The sequence below is a fragment of the Ornithorhynchus anatinus genome, chromosome 16 (assembly GCF_004115215.2).
Source record: "Ornithorhynchus anatinus isolate Pmale09 chromosome 16, mOrnAna1.pri.v4, whole genome shotgun sequence".
Classification (NCBI taxonomy): Eukaryota; Metazoa; Chordata; class Mammalia; order Monotremata; family Ornithorhynchidae; genus Ornithorhynchus; species Ornithorhynchus anatinus.
The window spans coordinates 34,344,391-34,372,042 of record NC_041743.1 but is presented as its reverse complement, the minus strand read 5'-3'; the positions used below and the strand labels follow the sequence as shown (position 1 = coordinate 34,372,042).

Genomic DNA, 27,652 nt, shown 5'->3' with positions numbered 1-27,652 from the left:
GGTTTCGGATTCCTGGGCACAGTCACTGTTGACAGTGGATGAAAAGGCATCTTTCTCCATTCTTGGGCTTCACTTATACTGCAATCTCTGATTTGGTTTGAACACAGTTTACTACCTAGAATGGAGCTAGGCGGACTCTAAAAGAGGAGTTCTATTTGCCTCCTGAGCTGACAATCAAGCACCTGAAGAGTTCAGTCTACTTCCTGCCCATTTAACAAAACATATTCCTGAAGTGGGTTTGGCCTAGTGATTATTCCAATCCAGAAAACTCATCGGGCATCAGGTAAGAGGCGGAGACATACTTGCCACACTAAAGGACAATTTCTTAATAATGACACATCAATTTCATTTCCACATTTAAAGATTACAAGGCCGGAACTAACCGGGAGAAAAAGCAATATCTTCTTTCTGATGACATCAGTCAGAAGCGAGATTTATTTCATTTAATGTGTTCATTTTAGGCATCTCTTATGAAGAGCACTCAACAGTCTATAGACTGTTTATCTCACATCACACAGTCATTAGACCCTGATGAACATGAACTCTGAATATAAAACTCCAGTAAATTATCAATTTAGTTTCTATAAATTTAGTTCACTTGTAGTCCTGAAGGTGGAATCAAAGTATTAATTTGGCGACTCATGTCACACAATAAAAATTATACAGGAGAGCCGTTGGGCAAAATCTTTACGTGATTATATCAACAACGATTTTTTAAAAAATAATTTAAAAAATTTTGACTGCTCCTTTTGGCAAAGCAGACCCTTGCAATGTCTAAGCAAGCTTTCACGTCACCAGTTAATCCAGGGTAAAATGACGTTTTTATTATAATGGTGCAAAATTGAATCCTTACCCACTAAACATAAACTCCTTGTGGGCAGGGAACATGTCTACCAACATGTCTACCTCATACTCTCCCAAATACTCACTCAATATAGTGCTCTGCACACAGTAAGTGTTCAATAAATTTAACTGAAATATGTGAAGACTAAAGCACTTCATTCATTCATTCATTCATTCGAGTGCATTTATTGAGTGCTTACTATAGGCAGCACACTGTGCTGAGCGCTTGGAAAGTACAATTCAGAAATAAAGACAGACAATCCCTGCCCACACTGGACTTACAGTCTAGAAGTAGGGAGACGGACATCAAAATAAGTAAACAAGTAAAAGAATTATAGGCGTATTCATATATACATAATTGCCTTGAGGCAGGGAGGGGCGAAGGGCAAAGGGAGCGAGCCGAGATGATGTGGAAGAGAGGGGGAGCTGAGGAAAAGGGAGCTTAGTCTGGGAAGGCCCCTTGGAGGAGGTGAGCCTTCAGTAGGGCTTATAAAATGTGTAATACCTTTAGCTGTCAGCTAATTTCTAGGAATAATCATAGCTCACTGTCATTGATGATCTCCAAATTTTCTGCCATTTTAAAATAAAATGACTACATAAATACATCTGTATATATTTTCGATTTTAGCCTCACTCACAGTGCCTGGCACAGAGTAAGTGCTTAACAAATACCATTAAAAAAAATGACTGTCTCCCCTCTAGACTTTAAGCTCACTGTGGCCTTATATTGTACTCACCCAAGCATTCAGTACAGTGCTCTGCACACGGGAATTCCTCAGTATGATTGATTGATACTCTCCCATGTGCTTAAGTGCTCTGCCACATAGTATGCATTCAATAAATACCATTGTTGAGGATGACTATTTTGGAATTTTGTGGCAATAGTTCTGGGTATTTAAGAGTGGATTTTCTCCCCCTTTGTTCATCTCTAAAAGGTGCTCATCCATATGAGTCCTCACCAAGCCCCTGGGTCATAAAGCCAACTAATTATTATCCCATGTAATAGAATGTACAGTATCTACCTCAATGCTCATTTGGTCTTGTTTTTACATGTCACAGCCTGTGAGTTTTCCTAGTGTTCCGCCAACCCGTGCCTTAACTATTTAAAGAATTGAAGATGCCTAACCTGAATTACACCTCTTGGGAAACACCACCCTGCCTGAGTCATGAGCCCATTAAGGCACCAAAATGCAAAAAAAAAATTAGAAAACTTGATGCTTACCAGATTTTTTCTTTGCGGGTTCCCATTCCAACACTTAATAGCTAAAATGCTCTGACAGATGCGAAATGAACCAACATTTCTCCCATCAACGATGAAGAATGAGCCAACAACCCCCTGCCGAGCACCCTCTCTCAATTCATCAGAGTATTTCTTTGAAAATCCAAATTAAGGCATCTGAGAAGTTTCGTTTCCTGGGGAAACTCCATTTACTTCACTTCAGCAGGGTACCTACCTACCACCCATTTTCGGGCAGAAATTCTTAAAAGAAGCAAAAGGAAATAGTCAGGGCTTTCATTAATCCAGTGGCAGCTGTGGGTACAAGGAAGTCGGAGAAAAGAGTAGACTGGTGAGGGTGGAGAAGAGGAAAAAGGAAGATGGGTGTGGCACCAAGGAAAATATCACTAAGCAGAACCACTGCACTATGCCATGGGTGGTGTCACCCTAGACAAACTCTCCCCTCCCCTCCCTTCCCCTGCTGTCTGAAAGATACGAGTCAAAAGCAAGGAAGTACGAGGAGTTGGGTGGGGGTTGGATAGGGAGAGCTGGATAGGAAGGGGTAGGCAACATAGAAGCCACATGGTCTGGTGGGTAGATGATAGGCCTGGGAGTCAGAAGGTCCTGGGTTCTAATCCCAGCTCTGCCACTTGTCTGCTGTATGACCTTGGCCAAGTCTCAACTTCTCTGTGCCTCAGTTACCTCATCTGTAAAATGAGGATTAAGACTGTGAGCCCTGTGTGCGACAGGGACTGTGTCCAACCTGATTATCTTGTATCTACCCCAGCCTGGCACACAGCAAGCACTTGACAAATAACATTATTATTATTATTATTATTATTATTACAGCTGTCACAGGAGCTAAAATGCCTCGGTACAATGCTGCCATTATCTTTACCTCTGAATGCTCCCCGGCAGATTTCTTATCTACTGTTATAGAGTGGGGTCCCAGGGGGTTGCACTGGGCAGCTGGCGGATGAGAGGGGAAGGTTCGAAGGAACCATTCACTTTAATGTCTTATGATTGAGAGTTTTTTGCTTTCTTTTTTCAGTAGAGGAAAGGAGTGGAATCATCATACTGCAACCTGGCCTCATACAGTGTATTCTCTAATCACCGGCCGCAGATCATCCGAGTTGAAGATTGTCTGTGCCCTAGGCATGGCGAGGGGTGGGGGAGGGAAGGCGGTGCTGCCCGAGACAGAGGCCTCCGAACTTCTCTTCAGAAGTCACAGTGACGAGCAGGGTTTGTGAGGTGAGCAGGGCTTAGGATGCCCATGGCTTCTCAAGTGCTGCGACTCACCCAGAGAAGGCACATCCTGAGTGGCAGACCGTACTTCACCTCAAACAACAAGTGCTCTGGCCTCTGCTTCAGATGTTGACAAAGACGACTAAGAATCTCTCATCTTGGGCAATGTGCCCAAACCAAAAAATGTGCCACCTTTGCCCTAATAGTCATGCTATAGAGGCCAAGAACCTCTCGGGTTGGGCGGCTACCTAGACAGAGGCCACGACAGCTGCCTAAACTTAAAAACACAACTTACCTTAGTGAAAGAGGAATTTTTCCATTTGTTCCTTTTTTGTTTTCTAGTTTGCCTCAGCCAGGTAATTGAAAGACTATTGAATCTGTTAAACCATATCTCATTCGTTATGATTAGTAATTTCAAAAGCACCCCTATTTTTTAAAATATTATTATTATGGTACCTGTTAAATGCTTACTATGTGCCATTCACTGTCCTAAATACTGGAGTAGATACAAGTTAATCAGTTTGGACACAGTCCCTGTCCCACATGGGGCTCACACTCATCCCCATTTTGTAGAGGAGATAACTGAGGCACAGAGAAGTGACTTGCCCAAGGTCACACAGCAGACATGTGGTGGAGCCGGGATTAGAACCCAGGTCCTTCTGACTCCCAGGCCCGTGTTCTATCCACTAAGCCACACTGCTTCAATTACAGCAGATTTTAATTAAAAACGCTTAATAAGCGATGGTAACTTTTCTGGTTTTAACATCCATTTTTAATCCACGTTTTACCAAAATGTACTCGCTACACAGATGGACTCTCCAGAAATAGGATCATTTTTCTCCACTTAAAATTAATCACCTACCCCTCCCTAAACTGGTGTGGTTTTGTGACCACTACAGCTGACACAAAGGCCTAGATCAGAGTTAGACTGGAGAACAGTGGGAGGCTTCCTTGAGGCCATGCACTTCGTTGCTATCCCTGATCACCTTCCACCTTTCTACCTCTGGGCCCGGAGCAAAGGGATGGGAAAGCTGATGGCAGAACTCAAAGCCTTCACATTCTGAAAAGCCCTTTGGAATGCAGACTCCAAAATGCAGCTTCCACCACCAATCACAGCTCTCCCATGATGAGGGAGAAGAAAGCTATTAAATTGTTCTTAGCTCCACTCACTGGAAATAAGGAAATCATTTCTAGTTTAAGTGTTTACAAAGAGAGAGGGAGATATTTTAACTTTCAGATTTTAGCGAATGGAAAAGATACCCTGCAACATAAAAAGTACTAGGCACATTAGGTAAGATACCTGAGGCATCAGCCAGAGAGACTTTAAGGCTGTAAGATTTTAACAATCTTGGTGGTGAAGTTTGTGTTTTTTTTTAAGCAGCAGAAGCCTTACTTCCCAATCCCTGTCCACACACTCACCGGTGATAGGCTTCCCGACGATACTTTTTCAGGGCATGTCTGTCCATATTAGCAGGCATATCGGCTGCATTCTGTAACCGATCACTCCAAGAAGTGGTCATCCTTAGGTTTTTCTAATGCACCCTCAAATTCTGGAAAAGGCAAGGAGAAGGATATAGTTAGTTTAAAATATCCTGACAAGAGGGCTGTATAACCGTTCAACGATATCTAATTATGGGTGTCTGGGCATTTTGGTTTGAAAATTGTCCATAGAAAATGCATTTGCAGGAAATGTCATATTTACTCCACCGCATAGTTTCCCCACCCGATTTTCAAGGGGGAAATAAAAGATTATTTCTTGCGCCACATCATTGTAAGCTGAGAAAGTGGTGCAAGAATAGGAAGAGAAGTACTACCGTCCGCTCTGAGGTAGGAAGAGAAGGGAATAGGGAATGCCATAATTCACTGAGTGGCCACCGTGGGAAGAGTGCAGAAGAAGTAAGAGACACACTCTCGGTGCCGTCTTACCTTTCTCTTCCTTCCCCTTCCCCATTTCATCTTCCTTCTTTTCCTCTCTTTATTGTTAGACTTAATAATTATATAATACAGTGAAATAAGCCCACTCTTGTTTTAATATTAGAAAAATTATGCAAAAATGTGTGGCAATTGTGTAAGGAAATGTGGCAACACTTTCCTATAGGTAATCATTTGCTAGACAACCTGAAAACCCTTTTGGAGGTTAAAGTTAATCCAGGTTTCAGGGTTTTAAGACTAAGATACCGTAACAATGTATAAAACCACATGTAGATGATTACTCATTTCAAATCAAAAGATAAGGCAACCTACTGAGAATTCTGTACATTTTTATTTAATCTGCATTAACCCTTAGTTTATGAGCTAAATGTTTCCATACTTTGAACATATAAATTCAGCTCTGTGGAACTGCAAGGAGTAAAGTGTTAACACACACACACCCCACGCGCACACAAAAAAATCGCCACCACATTTTTCTTTGAGACAGCTTTGTCCCAAACTATCCCATAAACCTAAAATCTTATTCCCTTGAAAATATGGGAGAATATACATGGAGCTCATTAAAGGCAGCTTAACTCTTCCACATTGGGAAGACAAACCAGGAGTAGACATGTGAATGATAAATGCAATGTGCTTCCAATTTGTCTATAAATACAACACGTTAAAAACCGCAGACTATAAAGAGAGATGGGCTGAAGCATCCTATGCATTTGTAAGTAACCAGGATAAACATCTTACTGGTTGGGCAGCTGAGATTCTTAATTGTAAGTACCTGTAATGCGATGCTCTGTTCTTTAGTTACAATTCTATTTTGAGGTTATCATCTGTAAATAGCCTTAAATATGAAAAACTTGCACAGAGACTTCAGAAACATACCAGAACGATTTACTGAACTAGTGCCTTTGCTAAGGCTATTCTGATTCATGTTTCCATTGCCGTCCCCAATTTCGAGAGCTGCAAACAACATGGATGCATACTCTCCTCCAACCTGACTGTACCAGATTCTTGGCCCAGGAACACATCTGGCTACTTAAGACATCATTTTAAACAAAGTTCAGCACACATTTTCAGGAATCAAGATTTCTAAACATCCCGGTTGAGAAGTGAAATTCTGATGGAGAGAACTGTTATTTGCCAGTCTGTTACATATACATGTCACTAAAAAAAATTGTGGGAGCTTTTATGTTGGATGGAAAGGAAAAAAAAAAGGACATAAAGTCAGGGGGGATTCCTGAATATTTCTGGTGAGCAGAGCTAAGCTACCACTTCAAAGGTGAAGGAGAACTACACGGTCACAACCACCACCAACCACCATTTCCTGAGCTATGACTACTCAGGCCAAGCAGGTCTCCCCTAGAACTTCATCCTGATGATGATGATATTTGCTAAGCACTTTATATATGCCAGATACTGTACTAAGCGCTGGGGTGGATACAAGTGAATCAAGTTGGACACAGTCCCTGTCCCATGTGGGGCCCACAGTCTCAATCTCCATTTTTCAGATGAGGTAACAGGCAGAAAGAAGAAGTGACTTGCCTAAGGTCACACAGCAGACAAGTGGTTGAGCCGGAATTAGAACCCATGACCTTCTGACTTCCAGGTCTATGCTCGATTCACTATGCCATGCATCCTCTAAATGATTGATTTCACCAAATCCAAAAATTTCCCCCATCTCAAATAAAAAACAATTCCAGAAATATCATTTTACTAGGAAATATAATTATGAATTTCATTGCAAATGGGCTTTTGTAATGCAGGAAAACTCAAATAATATTGGGTATTAGAAAAAATAAAAATGAATAAGACATTGAATTCTGTTTAATTAAATTTTTCTGCTTGGGTGATTTGAAGTTCAACTCCTATTTCCATTTGTTTAAAGTCCTTAATATAAGCATTAGGAGACACAATTACAAAGCATCCTAATCTTATCTTTTCATTCTTTTTTTCTGAAATCCAATCAGAAACATTTCTCCAGTGGAATTTAATCAGCCTCTCAAGAATCAAAGTATATAAAGAATTCCTAAATGCTAGCACAAATACTTGGCAATGCCCTAAAACAATACATAGTCTAAGAAATTGATTTTTTAATCTGCAGCCTTATTTTAAAACCACTTGATTTTCCAGTAAGACTTCGAAGTAATTCCTTGTTGCACTATCAGTGTCTCTCCCCTACTCACCAAAAGAGTACAATGAAAAATTAAATTCCTTTCAAAGTGCAAACAAAAAGTCAACAAAACTTGGAAAGTAAAACTTTATCTAGCACTGCTTCAGAAGATTTTAATTCAATGGGGGAGGGTTTACATTTTTGTAGTTTATATCAGAAACCATGGGCCTGCCTTGGTTTGATAAGCCAAATTTGTATTAAGCAAAAAACAAAACCCCCAAAAAACCTGCTTAATTTACTTGCCTTTTTGGCAAGTCTCTAGAGTTGAAATAGGAGATAGCTCCCAAGATGGTCCTGGTGGCTCTGTCATTGAAGCAAACCTTTTAGGGGGCTGGACTGGGCATTCTGTAAGCCTTTTAGGGGGCTGATCCAGATCCTTGGAAAACCTTGTATGGGCTGGCCCATACCCTCGGGAAGTCTTGTGGGGAGCTGGCCCAGGCCCTCGGGAAACCTCTCAGGGGTTGGCCTGGGCACATAAGCCTTCCTGGCAACACCTTCCAAAATCAAGTCCCCGTGGCTTCTGGTCATCCAGCCTTGCTGATGGTCTGGCTGGTCAGGACCTGGCCTGGACTGGTTAGGGAAAAGACCAAGGCTGGGAGGACCTCTGGCTCGGACTGGGATGGGTGAAGCTGGGTTCTGGATCTCTGGCCAAAACTGGGCTCTTCCATAATCAATCAATGGTATTTATTGAGTGTTTATTGTTTGCAGAGCACCGTATTAAGCGCTAAGCGTCAGTAGACACGATTCCTGCCCTGGAGGAGCTTACAGTGAAGTGGGGGAGGCAGACATTAAAATAAACTATGGATGGGGAAATGGCAGGCAATAAGGATGTAGTTCTGAGGGGTGGGGAGGGGTGAGTATTATAGTACGTAAGGGTGCTACAGGGTTGGGGTGAGGAGAAAATCCAAATGCCCAAGGAGCACAGACCCTAGTGCACAGACAACAAAGGAGGAGGGCCAATAGGTGGAAAAATGAAGGGCAGTCAGGGAAGACCTCTTGGAGGAGATGTGATTTTAGCAAGGCTTTGAAGATAGGGAAAATGGTGGCCTGTCAGGCACAAAGAGGGAGGGAGTTCCAGGCTAGAGGGGGGATGTGAGCAAAGAGACGTCAGCAAGACAGATGAGATTGAGGCCCCATAAGTATCCTGGGTTAAGAGAACTTTGAAACGGGAAAAGGGGAGAAAAATCACGCACCTTCAAGAAGAATGACAAGGAAAAAACAGTGCTCATTTTCCCAATGGCCTGTGTTCCTGCTGACCCCTGCCCTTGAGCCCAATTCCTCTAGCTCCAGAAGGCTTAGTGTCTCAGCATTTCTGGCTCTGCCTGCAGGTCTTGGTGTAAGGAATCCAAGTTTCAGGGCAGGCTGGGCCTTCCCACAAAGTTTGGCCAAGTTCAAGTGACCTCAGATGAGCCTCAGCATCCTTGTTTCCCCCCGAGTTTTTGGCCCATCACCAAACAACTGCAATTAGGATAGTCCTCTATCTGGTTTATTTGGCAGCCCGGTTTTCCGCTGGTCTGTCCCCCACTCGGTACGGACATGGCACTGGGGACCCTTATACCCAATATAATGGCCAAGGCTTCCTATATTTTGGTTCCTGCCATAGAGTCTGTGGCCCAGACATGGCTCCGGAATTCACTAGAACCTAGGAGGGGTACACAAAGGCCCTGAAACAAGTGGGGGAGTTTAGGGGGCTCCCAGGACAAATGCTTTACATTGGCGTAGGTTCGGATAGATTTCTGCAAAACGGCCCATAGAGCGTCACTGCTGATTGATGCCACATACATCTCCATGCCTGGTAGTCACGAGACTTGGCAGTGAGCACCTTAGTTGAGATATTGCAGAATAGGCTTTCTCCCATGGGAAGTAGTCCCCAGCAGGAGAGAGGGGCACATGTGAACTTCATCCCCTTTGCCTGGCACATCCTCAGAAAAAGAAATTGAAGTCTTCTTCAGATTCCAAAGAGGCTTGGGTCTTGGGTTCAGGTGAGGTTAGGGGAGGCCAAACTAATTTTAACTTTGGGGATTTTAAACTTATTACTAAATCCACTGAACTCCTCTAAACCAATGTACCTAATGCAACTGAATTTCACACAAAGGGACGGAAGGGGTTACAAATAACATTTGCCAACCTACTTATATTCACAGGCTTAATTATAGTTCTGTTTTATAAGACCAAACAAATAACTAATATAAAAGTGATTCATCCCCTATGATAATAAAAGGCTTTGTTTCCGTGTATAAAGTGTATCTAGCCTATAGAGTTACACCTTCAGTAAACAAGTGAAACAGAAAAGTCTCAGGGGCTTTCGATTGTATAGCAGGTTTCATTCATTCAATAGTATTTATTGAGCGCTTACTATGTGCAGAGCACTGTACTAAGCATTTGGAATGTACAAATCGGCAACAGATAGACAGTCCCTGCCCAGTGACGGGCTTACAGTCTAATCGGGGGAGACAGACAAAAACAATAGCAATAAATAGAATCAAGGGGATGAACATCTCATTAAAACAATGGCAATGGATAGAATCAAGGTGATGTACATCTCATTAACATCTCATTTCAGACCTAAATATCCGAAGTACTCCTCCAGAGTCGCTGCAGAGGGGCGACTACCCTGAAATCTACCCTGAAAAAGGAAGTTATGAGCCACAACAGTTCTTTGCAACTGTTGAAACAGGAAGCGAAGCAACTGAAACAGGAGGATGGAGATGAGTAGCAAACTGAAATGAACACAGTAAAATATTCAATAACAATGAGTTTGCAGTTTCAGAAGTAGCTGGATAAATGAGTTGACTCAGCAGAAAATAGGAGGCTAGAATCTTAAGGTTGCAGATTTTTCATAACTTAGAAAAGCGAAAAAAGAAGAAGAAAAAAAAGAACTGAGGACTAGTCTCCAGGGAGAGAAGAGGGCTTCCTAAAAGGGCTTAAAAACTAGGGGACTGTTGGAGATGTTAAACTTCTATGCAAAGAGAGAGAAAGGATCACTGCCGGAGGGGAGGATACGGTCACGGGTGCCTAAGCACAAAGGGAGCCAGCTGCAAAACAGTTATGGGGTCAGAGCTGGACCAGATGGTAGGGAAGACCGCCCCAACTAGGCAGCTCTGGCTCAGTTACACCTGTAGCTGCTTTTAGACCCTCTGGCTGGTGTTCAACCAAGACAACTGCAGTCTCTGGGGAAGCCAGACCTGCCAGGAAATGCATGGTCCTCAGAGGCTCCTAAATACGGCCAGCAAAACTAAGGGTCGGGAACAGAAATTAGGCCCGACATAACTATTCCTGCTTCAGGGATCCATCTGTGGAACTTTTGGAATTGCACCCCTATATCAGTTCCAATCTCCCTGAGCAGCCCCTGAAGGCTGGCCTCGGCCTGCCCAAGGCTCAGGCAATTATGGGCTAGGACAGCTGCACTGTTAAAAAACAGAGCTCGAGTAGTCACTCTTCTTAGAAGGGCAGAGATGGTGGTGGTTGACTTTCTTGACTATCTAAGGGATCTATTTACTAGAGAGGCAGCGTGGCCTAGTGGAAAGAGCAACAGGCCTGGGAGTCGGAGGACCTGGGTCCTAATCCTGGCTTTGCTACTTCTCTGCTGCATCACCTTGGGTAAGTCATTTTAACTTCTGCATGCCTCAGTTCCCTCATCTGCAAAATGGGGATTCAAAATCTGTTTTCCCTCCTACTTAGACCATGAGCCGCATATGGGACCTAATTATCTTGCATCTACCCCAGTCCTTAGTACAGTCCTTAGCACATAGAAAGTGGTTAACAAAAACCACAATTATTATTAATACCCCGAAGCCCAAGCTTTTCTCTCATACAGATCTAGTTGACCTTTGTATTTGAAGATAAAGCCACAAACCATGAAGGTAAGTCCAAGAACTAAAGAGTCTTTTGAAGGAATAATAATAACTGTGGTATTTGTTAAGCACTCCCTATGTGCCAGGCACTGTACTAAGCCCTGAGGTAGATACAAGCTAATCAGTCCCTGTCCCACATTGGGGTCGCAGTCAATCTCCATTTTACAGATGAGGTAACTGAGGCACAGTCAAGTGTCTTGCCCAAGGTCACACAGCAGACAAGCGGCATAGCCGGGATTAGAACACAGGTCCTATGGGGTCAGAGCTAACTGCCACAATACTCCTAGCGTCCACACAAACCTTCCCCTGGGCTGATGAAAGTTTGGTGCTTACAGGGCCTGCTGCTTTTTTGATTTCTGCTTCTGTCTCTAGTCCTCTTAGAGCTTCTGCACAAAAAGAGCTACGCATTTCTTGGCTGCAGTGCACCAAATCAGTCTGCCATAACTACCTCCCAGCTTTCGGCCGTGATGTCACGTTGTCTGTGTCGACTTCACCGCATCTTTGAGATGTCTCCTTTGTCACCCTTCTTTGGATTGCCCCATTTCAGTTCACCATAAAGCAGGTGCTCGGGCACCTGACTGTCCTCCACTCACCTCAGGTATCCCCACACCCCAAAGCTGTGATGAGGTGAGCACCCCACAAGACAGATTTCAATTCAGAATTTTGCCATTTGTGATCCCACCTCTTCCCTTGATGTCGAGTACAGCCCCAAAGGGAGGCTGTGGGAACAGCCAAGGAGCCAATTAATGACTTCTGGGCTCACAGCAAGAGAAGGATAGGGTACTATTTATTCACTCATTTATTCAATCATATTTATTGAACACTTACTGTGTGCAGAGCACTGTATTAAGCACTTGGAAAGTACAATTCAGCAACAGAGAGAGACAATCCCTGCCCACAAAGGGCTCGGCTTTCTGACTTGTGGACAGGGAATGTGTCGACTAACTCTGTTTTATTGTACTCTTCCAAGCACATAGTATAGTGATCTGCACACAGTAAATGCTCAATAGATATGATTGATTGACTGACTTTGGCTTTCCCAAATCGCTCTCTCCTGAACTCTCGTCTTTCTCCTGCTATAGTCTCGCATTTCCTCTTGCCTCCAGGACATTTCTTAACTGCTGACTTGCTAGCACCCCACATTCAACAAGACCCAAACAAACTCATCTTCCCTCCTACACCGACTTCTCCTATCTTTCCCATCTCGTTGCCCCTGCACATGTCTCTCCGCTCTTCAAAACCCTCCGATTGCTTATTTGCCTCTGTGTCAAACAGAAACTCCTGACCATTGACTCTGAAGGCAGTCCACCGGCTCACATTGTTTTTCCTCGACATCACCCTCTCACTACACCTCAAACAACTCTCCTGCTCCCACCCTTCCTCCAGCCTGGTGCTTCAAATTCACCGAGGCATAACCCTCCCCAGCTTCAAAGTCCTCCTGAAATCCCTCCTCCTTGTAGAGCATTCCCTGATGGCATCGTCCAACTTTAATCTCAGCATTTTTGCCCTCACCATGGCACTTTACACATCAATTTATGTACTTACTATTTAGGCACTTGTTTATTCACCCACTCCTTTCCATTCACATTTTCCTCCTGCCTTGTAAATTATTATGTGGGTTTCTCCCATTAGACCAGTAATCTCCTCAGGGATGGAGATTGCCCTTTACTTCTGCTGTAACCTCCCCAATTCTTAGTACAGTGCTCTGCATATAGTAGACACTGGAATACTATACTGTGCTCTCCCAAGTTTTTAGTACAGTGCTCAGCATTATGTTACGTGCTCAATAAATACTTTTTCCATCTAAATGCCCACCTGGTTCAGGTTCTTGTCATCTCCCAATTAGAGTACTATTTTAGCCTCCTCACTGAACTCCTTGCATCCAACCTGGCCTAGTGGCAAGAGTATGGGCTTGGGAGTCAGAAGACGTGGGTTCTAATCCAGGCTCTGCCCTTTTCTACGTGACCTTGAGCATGTCACTTAACTTCACTGGACCTCAGTTAGCTCATCTGTAAAATGGGGATTAAGACTGTGGTACCTGTTAAATGCACGCTTTGTGCCAAGCACTGTACTAAGCGCTGGGGTAGGCACAAGGTAATTCATTCAGTTGTATTTATTGAGTGCTTACTGTGTGCAGAGCACTGTACTAAGCGCTTGGAAAGTACGATTCAGCAATAGAGACAACCCCTGCCCACAATGGGCTTAACATCTAGAAAGGGGGAGACAGACATCAAAACAAGTAAACGGGCATCATTAGAAATAAATAGAATTATATATATGCATAATCTGACCAGAAACAGTCCCTTAGCTTTATTTGTTTGGTGTGACTTTCTCTGACTGTTTCTAATGGGAGCAAGAAGCGCCAAGCACTGTACTAAGCACTGGGATAGACACCAGACAATCTGACCACAGTCCCTTAGCTTTATTTGTTTGGTCTGACTCTTTCTCTGACTGTTACTATCGGGAGCAAGAAATAGTCATTCTCTTCTGGCCTCCAGTGCTGCTCTGACTGTGGGAGCAATTCAATTAACAAAGACTTTTGCTAGCTCTCAGGGGAGAGCAAAAGCTTCCTATGGGAAGCAGGAAAGGGGAAGAGAAGAGCAATGAAGATAAAGAAGCCACAGCTTGGAAGGGAATTCCCGTGATTTTCAAGGAGTAGAAGGTGGAGGGGCCCAAGTTTCAATCACATTCTGTTGAAACCTTGATGAGTAAATACATTTCACACCAGATTCTACTGTCTCTCTGTATACTGCAAGCTCGCTGTGGGCAGAGATGACATCTACCAACTTTGTTGTATTGTATAATCCTAAACAAATGTATGGATCTGAAAGCTGGACAGAGAAAAAACAGGAAAGAAAGAACATCGGTTCTTTTGAAATGTGGTTTTGGAGAAGGCTTTTGCGAATATCATGGACTGACTGAAAAACAAACAAATGGATTTTAGAGCGAATTAAACCAAAGTGGTCTTTGGAAAGCCAAATAACTACACTTAGATTAGTACATTTTGCCACAATCAGGAGGACTAATTCTCCGGAGAAAACATTAAGGCTAGGAAAAGTCCAGAGAAAACATGGAAGAGGCAGATCAGCGGCTAGATGGATAAAGACCATAACAGTGATAACGTAAGAACCATTAGATAGGTTGCAGATTATGGCAGAGGACTGATGTTCTGGGGAAAGTATATCCATGGAGTCGCTATGAATCGGAAACGACTCAACGGCACTTAATAATAATAAAAGTATGAAGTATAGTGCTCTACACCCAGTATATGCTCAATAAATACTACTGATTGATTTTTTAATGATATTTGTTAAGCACTTAATGTGAGGCAGGCAATGTCCTAAGCCCCGGGGGAGGTACAAGATAATCAGGTTGGATACCGTCCATATCCCCCACAGAGCTCACAGTCTTATGAGGTAGCTGAGGCACAGAAATGTTAAGTGGCCTTCTCCGGGTCCCTCAACAACAGGCAAGTGGTGGAGCCGGGGTTAGAACCCAGGTCCTTGTGACTCCCAGACCCATGCTCCTTCCCCTAGGCCATGCTGCTTCTCAATTGTCTTCCTGCCCCTGAAAGAGTAGCCTAGACAGCTCCTCTAGCCACAGGTAGTCAATCATATTTACTGAGCACTTACTGTGAGCAGAGAGCTGTACTAAGTAGTTGGGAGAGTACAATATACCTGAGTTGGTAGACATATTCCCTACCCACAAGGAGCTTACAGTCTAGTCAGACCATGAGTTACTGGTAATAGTGCTTTCCCAACTGAACCAGGGACTCTGTACGCGATAACCTCACTGACTACATGAACGGCTAGCGTTCCTCCCCCGACCCCGGAAGCACTCATCTTTGAATCTGTTCTAAACGATCTCTACAGAGAAAATATGATGCTGGTGGGCTGTAACCTTGGCAAAAGCTCTTCAAAACGAGGAGAGAGGCCTCCTGAAACTTCTATTTCAGGCCAAGCGTCATCAGTAACTCACCTGGAACTGAGTCAAAAACATTTCAGTTCAATGACATCCCCACGGAACACATATGCACAGAGGTAATAGGCAAATTGTTTAACACCTAGCACTGTGAATGAGGTACAGTACATATTTTTCAAAGGAGTCACCGCCGATATGGACAATGATTTTTTTTACATCAAAAACGCTATCAGTTGGCAATCGGATACAAACATTTGTCATTTCTCGAACTGTTTTTTGAGAGGGGGGGTTTTAGACACACCTGAAAATAATGCCCCAAAATCTGTATTAAGTGCAATTGAAAAAAAACAAAAAACGACCTAAATGCATCATCCCTATTCCATGAAAAATGAGTGGCTAAACTTTTTAAAGGGTCGATGAACAATTTTTTCATGTGGTCATCATCACTGGCCCCCTCGAAGAGTCAATGTGGCTACGCTTCAGCAGCTGCATGAATCCCCACGGCCTTAAGCACACATCACTTGTACTCTACTGGAGCAGGCTGCCAGGGAAGAAAAACATATATGAAAGGAAGCGGGCATTTGGAAGCCCATGGCTGGCTGGCCTCTGCTCAAACCACACCAGTCTAATATAAATTAACAAAGAAAGAGGAAAAAGAGGCATTTTTAAAAATAAATATTTACTGGGGGAGAAAAAATGGCTCAAAAAAGACCTTCTGATACTGAAGGTTGAATCAGGGTGCTTCAATATTTCCAGAGAAGGGAAATGTTTAAACTCGGCTGGAACTGCTTGCATTATTTCTAACCCTTAGACAGCTTCTTGTTAGACATTCAGTTGATTTCTGTTTTGTTGTACTACAAGGTTTTATTTCACTATTCACACACAGTAAAGTTTTCACTTGCTCCAACTTACATTATGTTTACACATCACAATCAGCTGAGGATGACTGGAACAGAATCTCTTTGCACCTGGCATTTTCTCACTGGCCAGATCAAAAATTCAGGTCACGTCAGTCTGGAAATGCAAATGTATTGCCCAGTCTTCTTCTAACGCTTTAGAATACTCTTCTTAGTGATACTTACTTCTGAACAGTGAAGCATAAGATTCTTGACTTGATTAATCAAAGGACTAATACTATTTTGCGAATATTTCAACATCGAGCCACAGAACAAAAGGCTTCCTGTTCTCTCACGGAAAACAACATAGTTGAGGGGAGATGTTGCCGAATGAGAAACTCTGAACCTGTTGCCTTGGCAATTCCTTGTTCCATTTCAAGAGTCAACATGCACCTAACTAGTCTGAAGTTGCAACAGACTGGAAATTTTTTTTTTAACTCTTCTGCCGGTCCCTAGAGTTTTAAAGCTTCGCAGAAAAGATTGCGTTCTCCTGCCAATGACACTACTTTGCTTTACTTACTGAACAGATGCACTCTAACTGGGCACTTCAGAAGTGTTTAGCAATATGATAATTGGCAGAACCTCGATGGTGCCGGTTATTTTCAGTAATACATGCCTATAGAGAATTCTGGGTTTCGCCTTAATTTGAAAGGGGGAGACCGAATTTTGAAGAAAACCTGAGCTATGCCAACGGGACTAACATTTCTGGTGCCACGAACTGCTAGTCTCACTTCTAAGCCTCCTTCGGGCACTCAAGATAGGTTCACTCACTCATCAAAGCCTAGGGAGCCTTTCTCCCTCCCTGCAGCCCACTTCAAAGGGTAGGGGGGACTTTGGGATACCTCCAGAGTTCAGACAGACTAGGGGGGCGGGGGGCAGAGCAGGGGGAGTAGCAGAGCTACTGGCTCCTCTAAAGTCAATCAGATAAACTTTCAAGTCAATCAAATGGACTTCCGGGAGCGTCAAAAGACCAAGCTATTATTAGCATAAACAACGTCATTCCCAGTTCGGGACAATGGTCCAGTGGAAGTGGCAACAGCATTCTTGGAGGAAGATAAAGACAGCGGTCTCCCTGAAGCAGTTGGAAACATGATGAAATGCTGAGATGACATTTCATTTAACTACTCTGCCACTATGGGCTCCGAGGAGGAGGAGATTCAGTCTGCTTCTGAGCCACCACGCTGGCCCGTGATGGCAGTGTCAGGGATGGGTTTTCGGGGTGAGGGCCTGCCTGGGAGCCAGGGACACCCTGGTCACAGACAGACTAGCTCCCCATTCAAGGAACACCTCCTCTCCTCCAGGGCTGGGCCAGTCTGGGGAAGCCACCAGATTTCAAATGGGCTGGAAGAATCCCAGAAAGGTCCACACTGAACCAAAATCCTGGGGTCTCACTCTTGGAGGCCATCGGTGTGACAGGGAGAGGGAATGTCCACAAGTGCCCTAGTCCTGAAAGGGCCCCATGATTAGCCCGGCTCAGATCCCTCCCAACAAGTCTGTGGCCCAAACTAGGTTCCTGAAACCCTGCCATTCTAGTTTATCCAGGAAAAGTCAATGTGCCAAAGATATGGAGGTCTACTCAGAGCAGCAAATACGGCACCTCACCAGGTCTTCCTAACACCATGGGTTCCTTCCATACCGAAATGCCACAAAAAGAACAAGCATTCCATCCCCTTTACGTTTGCTGCCTAACGAGTCAGGTATTATCAGCCCCAACATGAAACCCAGAATCTGTCCTGTTTTTCCCCGGGAGCCTTTAGGTAAGCCTTATGCATTCTCAGCCATCGTTATACATAAATAATAGCTCAAAGAAAAGAAATCAAGTGCAATAATAGGTCCCAGGATGAGAAATTATGAGTAGGATAACAGTTCTTTCATAATGACACGCAAGGACCATCCAAGCTATAAAGGTACACAATAGAACTAATTATGTGAAGTTGAAACCATATTCTTTGGCTTTCACTAAATACAATAAACTTTTTCAAAAATGACTCATTTCAAGTACTTTATGACAGCAGGCCGGATGTGTATTTCATTTCTACTTTGCCCCAGGCGAGGCAACAGGGGGATGGAATGACTGTGTTCCTTCTTCCCACAGGAGCTGAGCTGGTCATTTGATCAATTCAGCATTATCAGCTCCTGCCCAGTTCATTGTTCTTTCTGTGGTTTTCACCCTTTTTGACTGTAGCTGGGGGACACAGTAATAGAAAGCAACAGAAATTATTGTCACCCTATAATGGTCCTTCAAATGCTGCAAATATATAATCCTTTACAATTGCTCCACTTCTCATACTGTGTCTACTTATCATCAATCAGCGGTATTTATTGAGTGCTTACTGTGTGCAGGGCACTGTACTAACCACTTTGGAGAGTACAGTGCAAGTTGGAATACATGATTCCACCTAAAAGAGTTACAATCTAGTGGAGGAGACAGAAGGAAAATAAATTATAGATGGGGGAATCTGCAGAGTATAAGGACAAGTACATAAATGCTGTGGGGTGAAGGTGGAGTGAGTATCAAAGTGCTTAAGGGGTACAGACACAAATGCGTAGGAGATGCAAAAAGGAGGGAGAATAGAGTGGAGAAATGAGAAGTTAGGAAAGCTTCTTGGAGGAGATATGATTTTAATAGAGCTCTGAAGACGGGAAAGAGGTATCAACGCATATACTTACGGCATTAAAGCTGTCACATCTACAGTAGAATTATTACAACAGAGTACAATTATTACAAGGGATATTTGTGTATCATAATACACACTAAAACAATGCCATAACTAGAAAATGAGTCAAATGCCCAAGAAGACTAAACTTCTCTTTACTGACTTATAATTTGAATAATATACCCATGCCCTACTTTTCTAAACCCAGTTGGTTCAAATTATTCAAAACTGAATTCTCTGGTCTCAAGGTTTCCCCGGGAAGCACGCTTCCCTCACATGCTGCTGTCGCAGCCTCCAACGCCCACCCAGGGTCAGGCTCTCTTTTTCTTTTCTTTCTCTCTCTTCCCTTCCCCGCCACGGAGGCAGTGCCAAGGTATAAAGCAAAAGCAGCCAGGGCAGGTGAAATGAGAAACCACCCATTCTGCCACCACCTATGCCCAAGGCAAGCAACAGGGGATGGTTCCTCAATTCACCTGTTCCAGATGCTGCCACTCTGGTTTTTGCTGGGCTCCCTGGAGTTCTGCCCTAGTCAGGCAAGAAGCATATCAATATCAAGCGGAGTCTTTGGAGTGCAAGTGTGTACTAATTAATCGGTTATATTTACGGAGCACTTGCTACGAGCAGAGCACTATACTCAGTGTTTGGGAGAGTATAATACAACAGATTTAGTGAACGTGTTCCCGGCCCACAGCGAGCTTACAGTCTGGATATTACAGAGGAGGACCTTGGAGAATAATCCGAAAGATGCAAATAACGAGATCCTTGACCTCAGTGGGTTTCTACTCTAAACACAAACTTTCAAGAGCAGCAAGTGCTGCTATCATAGCGACTGTTTCCCCCTCACCTATTCTGAGGTACTTCCAAGAGATGCTTTTACTTCTTGAAAATGCTTGACATGCAAAATTATTAGAGTATTTAAACTTGACAGCTAAACTTTAGGAGAAATCAAATCTTCAAAATGTCAAGATGGGGCCGTGAATGAACTCCGAACTTCCCCTCCCCACTCACTGTTCTCTCCTCCAGCAGCTTTCCCTCTTAGCTGTAGGACCCCTATGAGATTCACATTCCCATACTGCTCTACTTTTTCATGCCTAGTCATGATTTACATATTTGAAAGTTTGCCCAATGCGTGAATAACTTTCCCTACTTATGACATGTTTGCAATGCACAAGACTGACTGGGTAAAGTCTTTACTTAAGACTCAAGACAGAACAAAAACAAAAAACCTCCATCTAAACCAAACACAGGGCCTAGACATTTTATAGGCACTTCCAAAATGTCCCCATCACTGTGCTACTACAAGTCCAAGCGATCCAAGTACCCTCTTTGTAACCTCTAGAAGAGAAAGAGGACTCTGACCACAGGTGCTGAGAATTGTCGTCCATGCTGATGACAGCAGCAGAGGTAAACTAGAGGAAGCTGTAAATGCAAAGCGTACATAAACTGGGCCAGAAGCAGGAGGTAAAAACCTATTATCTTAGGCATTTGCAATTGAGGATACTGTCAATAGCAAGGAAGCTCACTGCTGAGGAAGGGCATCAGATTTCCGTCGCCAGTACCTCAGTCTTCTACTCCCAAGCCAGACCCTGCTCGAGCAGGTTTCTTATCTCTCAGCCTGGCAAACCTCCCCAGTTTCAGAGAGGCCACTTAGGAGCGATGAAAGAGTGGTTCACTCTGCAAGGCTGTTCAGTCTCTCGAGTTTCCGCCTTGAGAAAGTTTGAAAAGATGGCAGTTGTGCTTTGAGACTCATTCACTAGCTACTCTGAGGCTGAGTCTGTTTCTCACAGGAATCCCACAACTGTTTCAAATTTGGAGCTTCAATCATTACTTAACTCAGGAGGATTTCAACCAATAGATTTTCCTGTTCTAAAAAATTACCAGACCCCGGAACTCTTCAAGACTGTTGGGTGTGGACTTTGCCTTCATTTTCTAATGAAGAATGTTTCTTTCTGATCCAACCTTTTCCTAAAGAATCTTCTCAAGAATGAACTGTGACTATTTCTCATAAATCAGTGTGATCTGTCATTGGTGCACAGTTCATAAGGCAGATCATATTATAAGCTGAGCCGGGCTAACAAGGTTCAATGTACTATCAAGTGAGTATTCTCCTTAAGGGGAGAACTGCGACAGGAGTGAGACCAGGAGGTTGGTGGCACTGAGAATAGTATGGGAGTCTAAGAACTGCCCACCGTAATTTCTTAAGGAACACAAACCCCAGGATGACTGATGCCTTAAGATCACTAGTTCATTCATTCGATCGTATTTATTGAGCGCTTACTATGTGCAGAGTACTATACCAAACACTAGTTGCCACGAACTAGCCGACTGCTGTGTTTTACCCGGCTTACGGGCACTTTTTACCATTTAAACCCATGCCCATTCTCACCCTTCAAAACTCCTGGGTAACATTTGGGTCAAAAGTAAATTTTTAAGGAGTAACAGAATCCTGAAATGGAAAAAAAGGGTGAGCTTGAGAGTCTACGGTTTCGTGGCAGAAACCCCTAACACTGAGTGATGCTGTCAAAATGTAATGAAATAACTGCTTCTGCACCTGATGACGGCAGCCACCGTTGTAAAACTTAATTCCAGGCTGATAGCTTGCTGCGGGGCTAGGCTCCGGTGCACTACTTAAAAATCTATCATAATAAAGCTATAATTAACACCTTCTAAAGTTCTCAACATGCATCGGCCCTACTGTTTCAACACGTTCTCTTCTGCATCAGCAACACTGGCTTCGGCTGCCTTGAAATACGAAACGAGTGCAGGGACAGTGTGGAGTACACGTGGTCCAACCGCAGAGACCCCAAAACTTCTGCAACGGGGACCAAGGCCTAGCAAATTACGAGAATTTCAGTCCCACGAAGATAAACACTTGCAACCCTCCAGCCTGCGGGAACCGCTCGACAAAAACCCGGCGATGAGGTTGGTCTTCACCTCGACCTACTGTTTCAAAGCTAGAGGCCGGCATGGACGGAGGGGGATCTGTGACTGGCGTGATGCCAAGGCAACTGCATCACGGGGATCATCTACGTCTCTCTTCCTCAACCCTCATGGGTTCTGGAGGTCCGGGGAGAGAGAGGAGGGGAACAAACGGCCATCTGACAAGCCATCATAATGTTCGTGTCACGCAGAACCGCATAAATCAACGACGACGACAACAACAAAAGGTGATGGGCTGTCTCCAGAAAGAAGAAGAAGAATGTTGGTATTTAAGCGCTTACTATGTGCAGAGCACTGTTCTAAGTGCTGGGGTAGATACAGGATAATCAGATTGTCCCACGTGGGGCTCACATTTTTTAATCCCCATTTTTGCAGATGAGGTAACTGAGGCTCAGAGAAGTGAAGTGACTTGCCCAAGGTCACCCAGCAGACAAGTGGCGGAGCCGGGATTAGAACCCACGACCTCTGAAGAAGGAAAGGAAGCTCAACCTAGAGCTGGCAGGAAATGGAGAGGGGAGAGTTGCCAATTCCTGCGTAACTCTTAACTTACTCACGGAGTGGGGGGTTGAGGGGTACGAGGTGCCTCAATGAGCTAACATCTCCCCACCGGTGCTCAGAAGAGTGCTTCGCACATTGTAAGCACTTAACAAATGCCATCGTCATTATTAACACGAAGGGGAAAGGGGTGCAAGGGGCCCCTCCCCTCCCTGCCCTGTTCCCCTACTGAAGCAGCGTGGCTCAGTGGAAAGAGCCCGGGCTTGGGAGTCGGAGGTCATGGGTTCGAATCCCAGCTCTGCCCCTTGTCAGCTGGGTGACTGTGCACATGTCACTTAACTTCTCTGTGCCTCAGTTCCCTCATCTGTAAAATGGGGATGAAGACTGTGAGCCTCACGGGGGACAACCTGATGACTCTATCTCCCCAGTGCTCAGCACAGTGCTCGGCACATAGTCAGCGCTTAACAAATACCAACATTATTATTACTATTAAAATGGGGATAAAGACTGTGAGCCTCATGTGGGACAACTTGATTACTCTGTCTCCACCCCAGCGCTCAGCACAGCGCTCAGCACAGTGCTTGGCACATAGTAAGCACTTAACAAATACCAACATTATTATTATTATTATTAAAATGAGGATGAAGACTGTGAGCCTCACGGGGGACAACCTGATGACCCTGTCTCTCCCCCAGTGCTCAGCACATAGTAAGCGCTTAACAAATACTAGCGTTATTATTACTTAAATGGGGATGAAGACTGGGAGCCTCATGTGGGACCACCTGATGACTCTGTCTCTCCCCCAGCGCTCAGCACAGTGCTCTGCACATAGTAGGGGCTTAACCAATACCAACATTATTATTAAAATGGAGATGAAGACTGGGAGCCTCAGGTGGGACAACCTGATGACCCTGTCTCTCTCCCAGCGCTCAGCACAGTGCTCTGCACATAGTAGGCGCTTAACCAATACCAAGCTTATTATAGAGAGAGGGGGAGGAGCCCGGCCTAATAATAATAATGTTGGTATTGGTTAAGTGCTTACTATGTGCAGAGCACTGTCCTAAGCGCTGGGGGAGATATAAGGTAATCAGGTTGTCCCACATGAGGCTCACGGTTAATCCCCATTTTCCAGATGAGGTCACTGAGGCCCAGAGAAGTGAAGTGACTTGCCCACAGTCACACAGCTGACAAGTGGCAGAGCTGGGATTAATAATAATGTTGGTATTTGTTAAGCACTTACTATGTGCAGAGCACTGTCCTAAGCGCTGGGGGAGATATGAGGTAATCAGGTTGTCCCACGTGAGGCTCACAGTTAATCCCCATTTTCCAGATGAGGTCACTGAGGCCCAGAGAAGTGAAGTGACTTGCCCACAGTCACACAGCTGACAAGTGGCAGAGCTGGGATTAATAATAATGTTGGTATCGGTTAAGTGCTTACTCTGTGCAGAGCACTGTTCTAAGCGCTGGGGTAGACACAGGGGAATCAGGTGATCCCACGTGGGGCTCCCAGGCTTCATCCCCATTTTCCAGATGAGGCCACTGAGGCCCAGAGAAGTGACTCGCCCACAGTCACCCATCTGACAAGGGGCAGCGGCGGGATTCGAACCCATGACCTCTGACTCCCAAGCCCGGGCTCTTGCCACTGAGCCACGCTGCTTCTCTGAATATTGAATGAATACTATTATTCATTCAATAGTAATAACGTTGGTATTTGTGAAGCGCTTACTATGTGCTGAGCGCTGGGGGAGACACGGGGGAATCAGGTGGTCCCACGTGGGGCTCCCAGTCTTCATCCCCATTTTCCAGACGAGGCCACTGAGGCCCAGAGAAGTGACTCGCCCACAGTCACCCGGCTGACAAGGGGCAGCGGCGGGGTTCGAACTCAGAGAAGCAGCGTGGCGCAGTGGAAAGAGCACGGGCTTTGGAGTCAGGGCTCATGAGTTCGAATCCCAGCTCTGCCACTTGTCAGCTGGGTGACTGTGGGCCAGTCACTTAACTTCTCTGTGCCTCAGTTCCCTCATCTGTAAAATGGGGATGAAGACTGTGAGCCCCACGTGGGACAACCTGATTCCCCTGTGTCTACCCCAGCGCTTAGAACAGCGCTCTGCACATAGTAAGCGCTTAACAAATACCAACATTATTATTAACTCATGACCTCTGACTCCCAAGCCCGGGCTCTTGCCACTGAACCACGCCGCTTCTGGGGGGGAGGGGGGGGGAAGGACTGGCAGGACCGGCAGCAGGGGGGCCAGGAGAGGGAGGAAAAGGAGAAGAAGAGGAAGAAGGAGAAGGCAGGTCCCCGCGGGGCCTCCCCGGCACTCACCGCCGCCTCCGCTCAGAAGCGATGCCAGCGCGCAACTGCCGCAGCGCCGCCCGCTCCTCCCTCCTCCTCCTCCTCCTCCTCCCCCCTCCCCTCGCCTCCCCCTCCCCGGCCCCGCCCCCTTCCCCCCTTCCGTCCAATCAGCGCCCGGCCCGCCCCCCGCCTCCGCCAATCCGCTTCGCCCTCCCCCCTCGGCCCCGCCCTCCCCGCCGCCGGGCCGCCCTAGGGACCGGGACAAAAGAGCGTCCCCGATCCCAGCCGCACACTCCCCCCCCCCCCCCGCCGCTCCCCGACGCCCCTGGGCGCCTCCGGATCCGCTCACGCTTTTCACCCCGTCCCTAAGGGGCCACCGGGGAGGGAGAGGAGAGGAGGGGGAACCTCCTCAGTCGCTCAGTCTCAATCGTGTTTCTTGAGCGCTTACGATCAGAAGAAGAAGAATATTGGTATTTGTTGATAATAATAATAATAATAATGTTGGTATTTGTTTTATTTGTTAAGCGCTTCCTATGGGCAGAGCACTGTTCTAAGCGCTGGGGGGGATACAAGGTGATCAGGGGGGTCCCACGTGGGGCTCCCAGTCTTCATCCCCATTTGACAGATGAGGGAACTGAGGCCCAGAGAAGTGAAGGGACTCGCCCACAGTCACAAATGTTGGTATTTGTGAAGCGCTTGCTCTGTGCAGAGCACCGTGCTAAGCGCTGGGGGAGGCGCCCAGGCTTCATCCCCATTTGACAGACGGGGTAACTGAGGCCCAGAGAAGTGAAGTGACTTAATAATGCTGGTCTTTGGTAAGCGCTTCCTATGTGCAGAGCACTGTTCTAAGCGCTGGGGGAAACAGGGCAGCGGGCTGACTGTGGGCAAGCAAGGCACTTCGTGGCTCGGTGGAAAGAGCCCGGGCTGGGGAGTCAGAGGTCATGGGTTCGAATCCCGGCTCTGCCCCTTGGCAGCTGGGGGACCGTGGGCAAGTCACTTCACTTCTCTGGGCCTTAGTTCCCTCATCTGTAAAATGGGGATGAAGACTGGGAGCCCCCCGTGGCACAACCTGATAACCCTTATCTCCCCCAGCGCTTAGCACAGTGCTCTGCACAGAGTAAGCGCTTAACAAATACCAACATTATTATTAATATAATAATAATATATTAATTATATTATTAATATAATAATAATAATCCCCATTTTCCAGATGAGGTCACTGAGGCCCAGAGAATAATAATGTTGGTATTTGTTAAGCGCTTACTGTGTGCCGAGCACTGTTCTAAGCGCTGGGGTAGACATAGGGGAATCAGGTTGTCCCACATGGGGCTCACAGTCTTAATCCCCATTTTACAGATGAGGGAACTGAGGCACAGAGAAGTGAAGTGACTTGCCCACAGTCACACAGCCGACAAGTGGCAGAGCTGGGATTCGAACTCATGAGCCCTGACTCCAAAGCCCATGCTCTTTCCACCATGCGTGACTTGCCCACAGTCACTCAGCTGACAAGTGGCACAGCTGGGAAGCGCTTACTATGTGCCAAGCACTGTTCTAAGCGCTGGGGGGGATACAAGGTCATCGGGTGGTCCCACGGGGGGCTTCCATTCTGCAGGTCTTCATGGGCCGAATGGTCCATTCCTAGCGCTTAGTCCAGGGCTCTGCACATAGTAAGCGCTCAATAAATAGCACTGAATGAATGGGTTCGAATCCCGGCGCTGCCACGTATCAGCTGTTGTGACTGTAGGCAGGTCACGTCACTTCTCAGTCAGAGGTCATGGGTTCGAATCCCGATGCTGCCACGTGTCAGCTGTGTGACTGTAGGCGAGTCACGTCATTTCTTAGTCAGAGGTCATGGGGTCGAATCCCAGCTCTGCCACTTAGCTGTGTGACGGTGGACCAGTCACTTCACTTCTCTGGGACTCAGTTCCCTCATCTGTAAAATGGGGATTAGGACTGTGAGCCTTATGTGGGACAACCTGATCACCCTGTATCTACCCCCAGCGCTTAGAACAGTGCTCTGCACATAGTAAGCGCTTAAATACCAACATTCTTCTCTGTGCCTCAGTGACCTCCTCTGTAAAATGGGGATTAACAGTGCCTCACGTGGGACAACCTGATCACCCTGTATCTCCCCCAGCGCTTAAAACAGTGCTCTGCACATAGTAAGCGCTTAACAAATACCAACATTATTATTATTATTCATCCCCATCTGACAGAGGAGGGAACTGAGGCCCAGAGAAGGGAAGTGACTGGCCCAAAGTCACCCAGCTGGCAAGCGGCGGAGCTGGGATTCGAACCCATGATCTCTGACTCCCAAGCCCGGGCTCTTTCCACTGAGCCCCGCGGCTTCTCCCACGTGCACATGCTTACGATGTGCAGAGCACTGGATTAAGCGCTTGGAATGGACAATTCGGAAACAGAGAGAGACCATCCCCGACCAGTGACGGGCTCACGGTCTAAACGGGGAGACGGACAGCAGAGCAAAAGAGAACGAAACAAAGACAAGACAACATCATCGAGATAAATAGAATCGAGGGGATGTATACCTCATTAACAAAATAAATAGGGTCATAAATAATATTTACAAATGAGCGCAGTGCTGAGGGGAGGGAAGCGGGGGACTTTGCATGGCCTAGTCATAATAATAATAATTCATAATAATAATAATCCCCCTGCTTAGACTGTGAGCCTGTTGTTGGGTAGGGATTGTCTCTATCCGTTGCCCACTTGCCCATTCCAAGCGCTTAGTACAGTGCTCTGCACATAGTAAGCGCTCAATAAATACTATTGAATGAATAATTGCACTAAGGGCTTAGAATGTACAATTCGGCAACAGATAGAGACAATCCCTGCCCAATATCGGGCAGTGCTCTACACATAGTAAGCGCTCAATAAATATGATTGAATGAATAAGTAATGGTATTTATTAAGCGCTTACTATGTGCCAAGCACCATCCTAAGCACTGGGGAAGATCCAAGGTCAACGGGTTGTCCCATGTGGGGCTCACAGTCTTCATCCCCATTTTATAGATGAAGGAACTGAGGCCCAGAGCAGTGAAGGGACTTGCCCAAGGACACTCAGCGGACAAGTGGCGACGGCGGGATTAGAACCCACGTCCTCCGACTCCCAAGCCCGGGCGCTTTCCACTGAGCCACAGGCTCCACTAAGCCTGGGCTTGGGAGTCAGAGGATGTGG

The 27,652-nt window shown here is 45.6% G+C and overlaps 1 protein-coding gene across 1 annotated transcript in view; it reads right to left on the bottom strand.

Moving 5' to 3' along the window:
• Positions 1-24,543, bottom strand: part of NT5C2 (5'-nucleotidase, cytosolic II) — a 75,381-nt gene extending 50,838 nt beyond the window's left edge. The window contains exons 1-2 of the mRNA XM_029080836.2: positions 24,487-24,543; positions 4,724-4,854 (exon numbers count right to left, since the gene is read on the bottom strand). Of these exons, the coding sequence (XP_028936669.1) occupies positions 4,724-4,824 (101 nt within the window). The 5' untranslated portion in view covers positions 4,825-4,854; positions 24,487-24,543. The remainder of the gene's footprint in view (positions 1-4,723; positions 4,855-24,486) is intronic.
• Between the last annotated feature and the right edge of the window lie 3,109 nt (positions 24,544-27,652).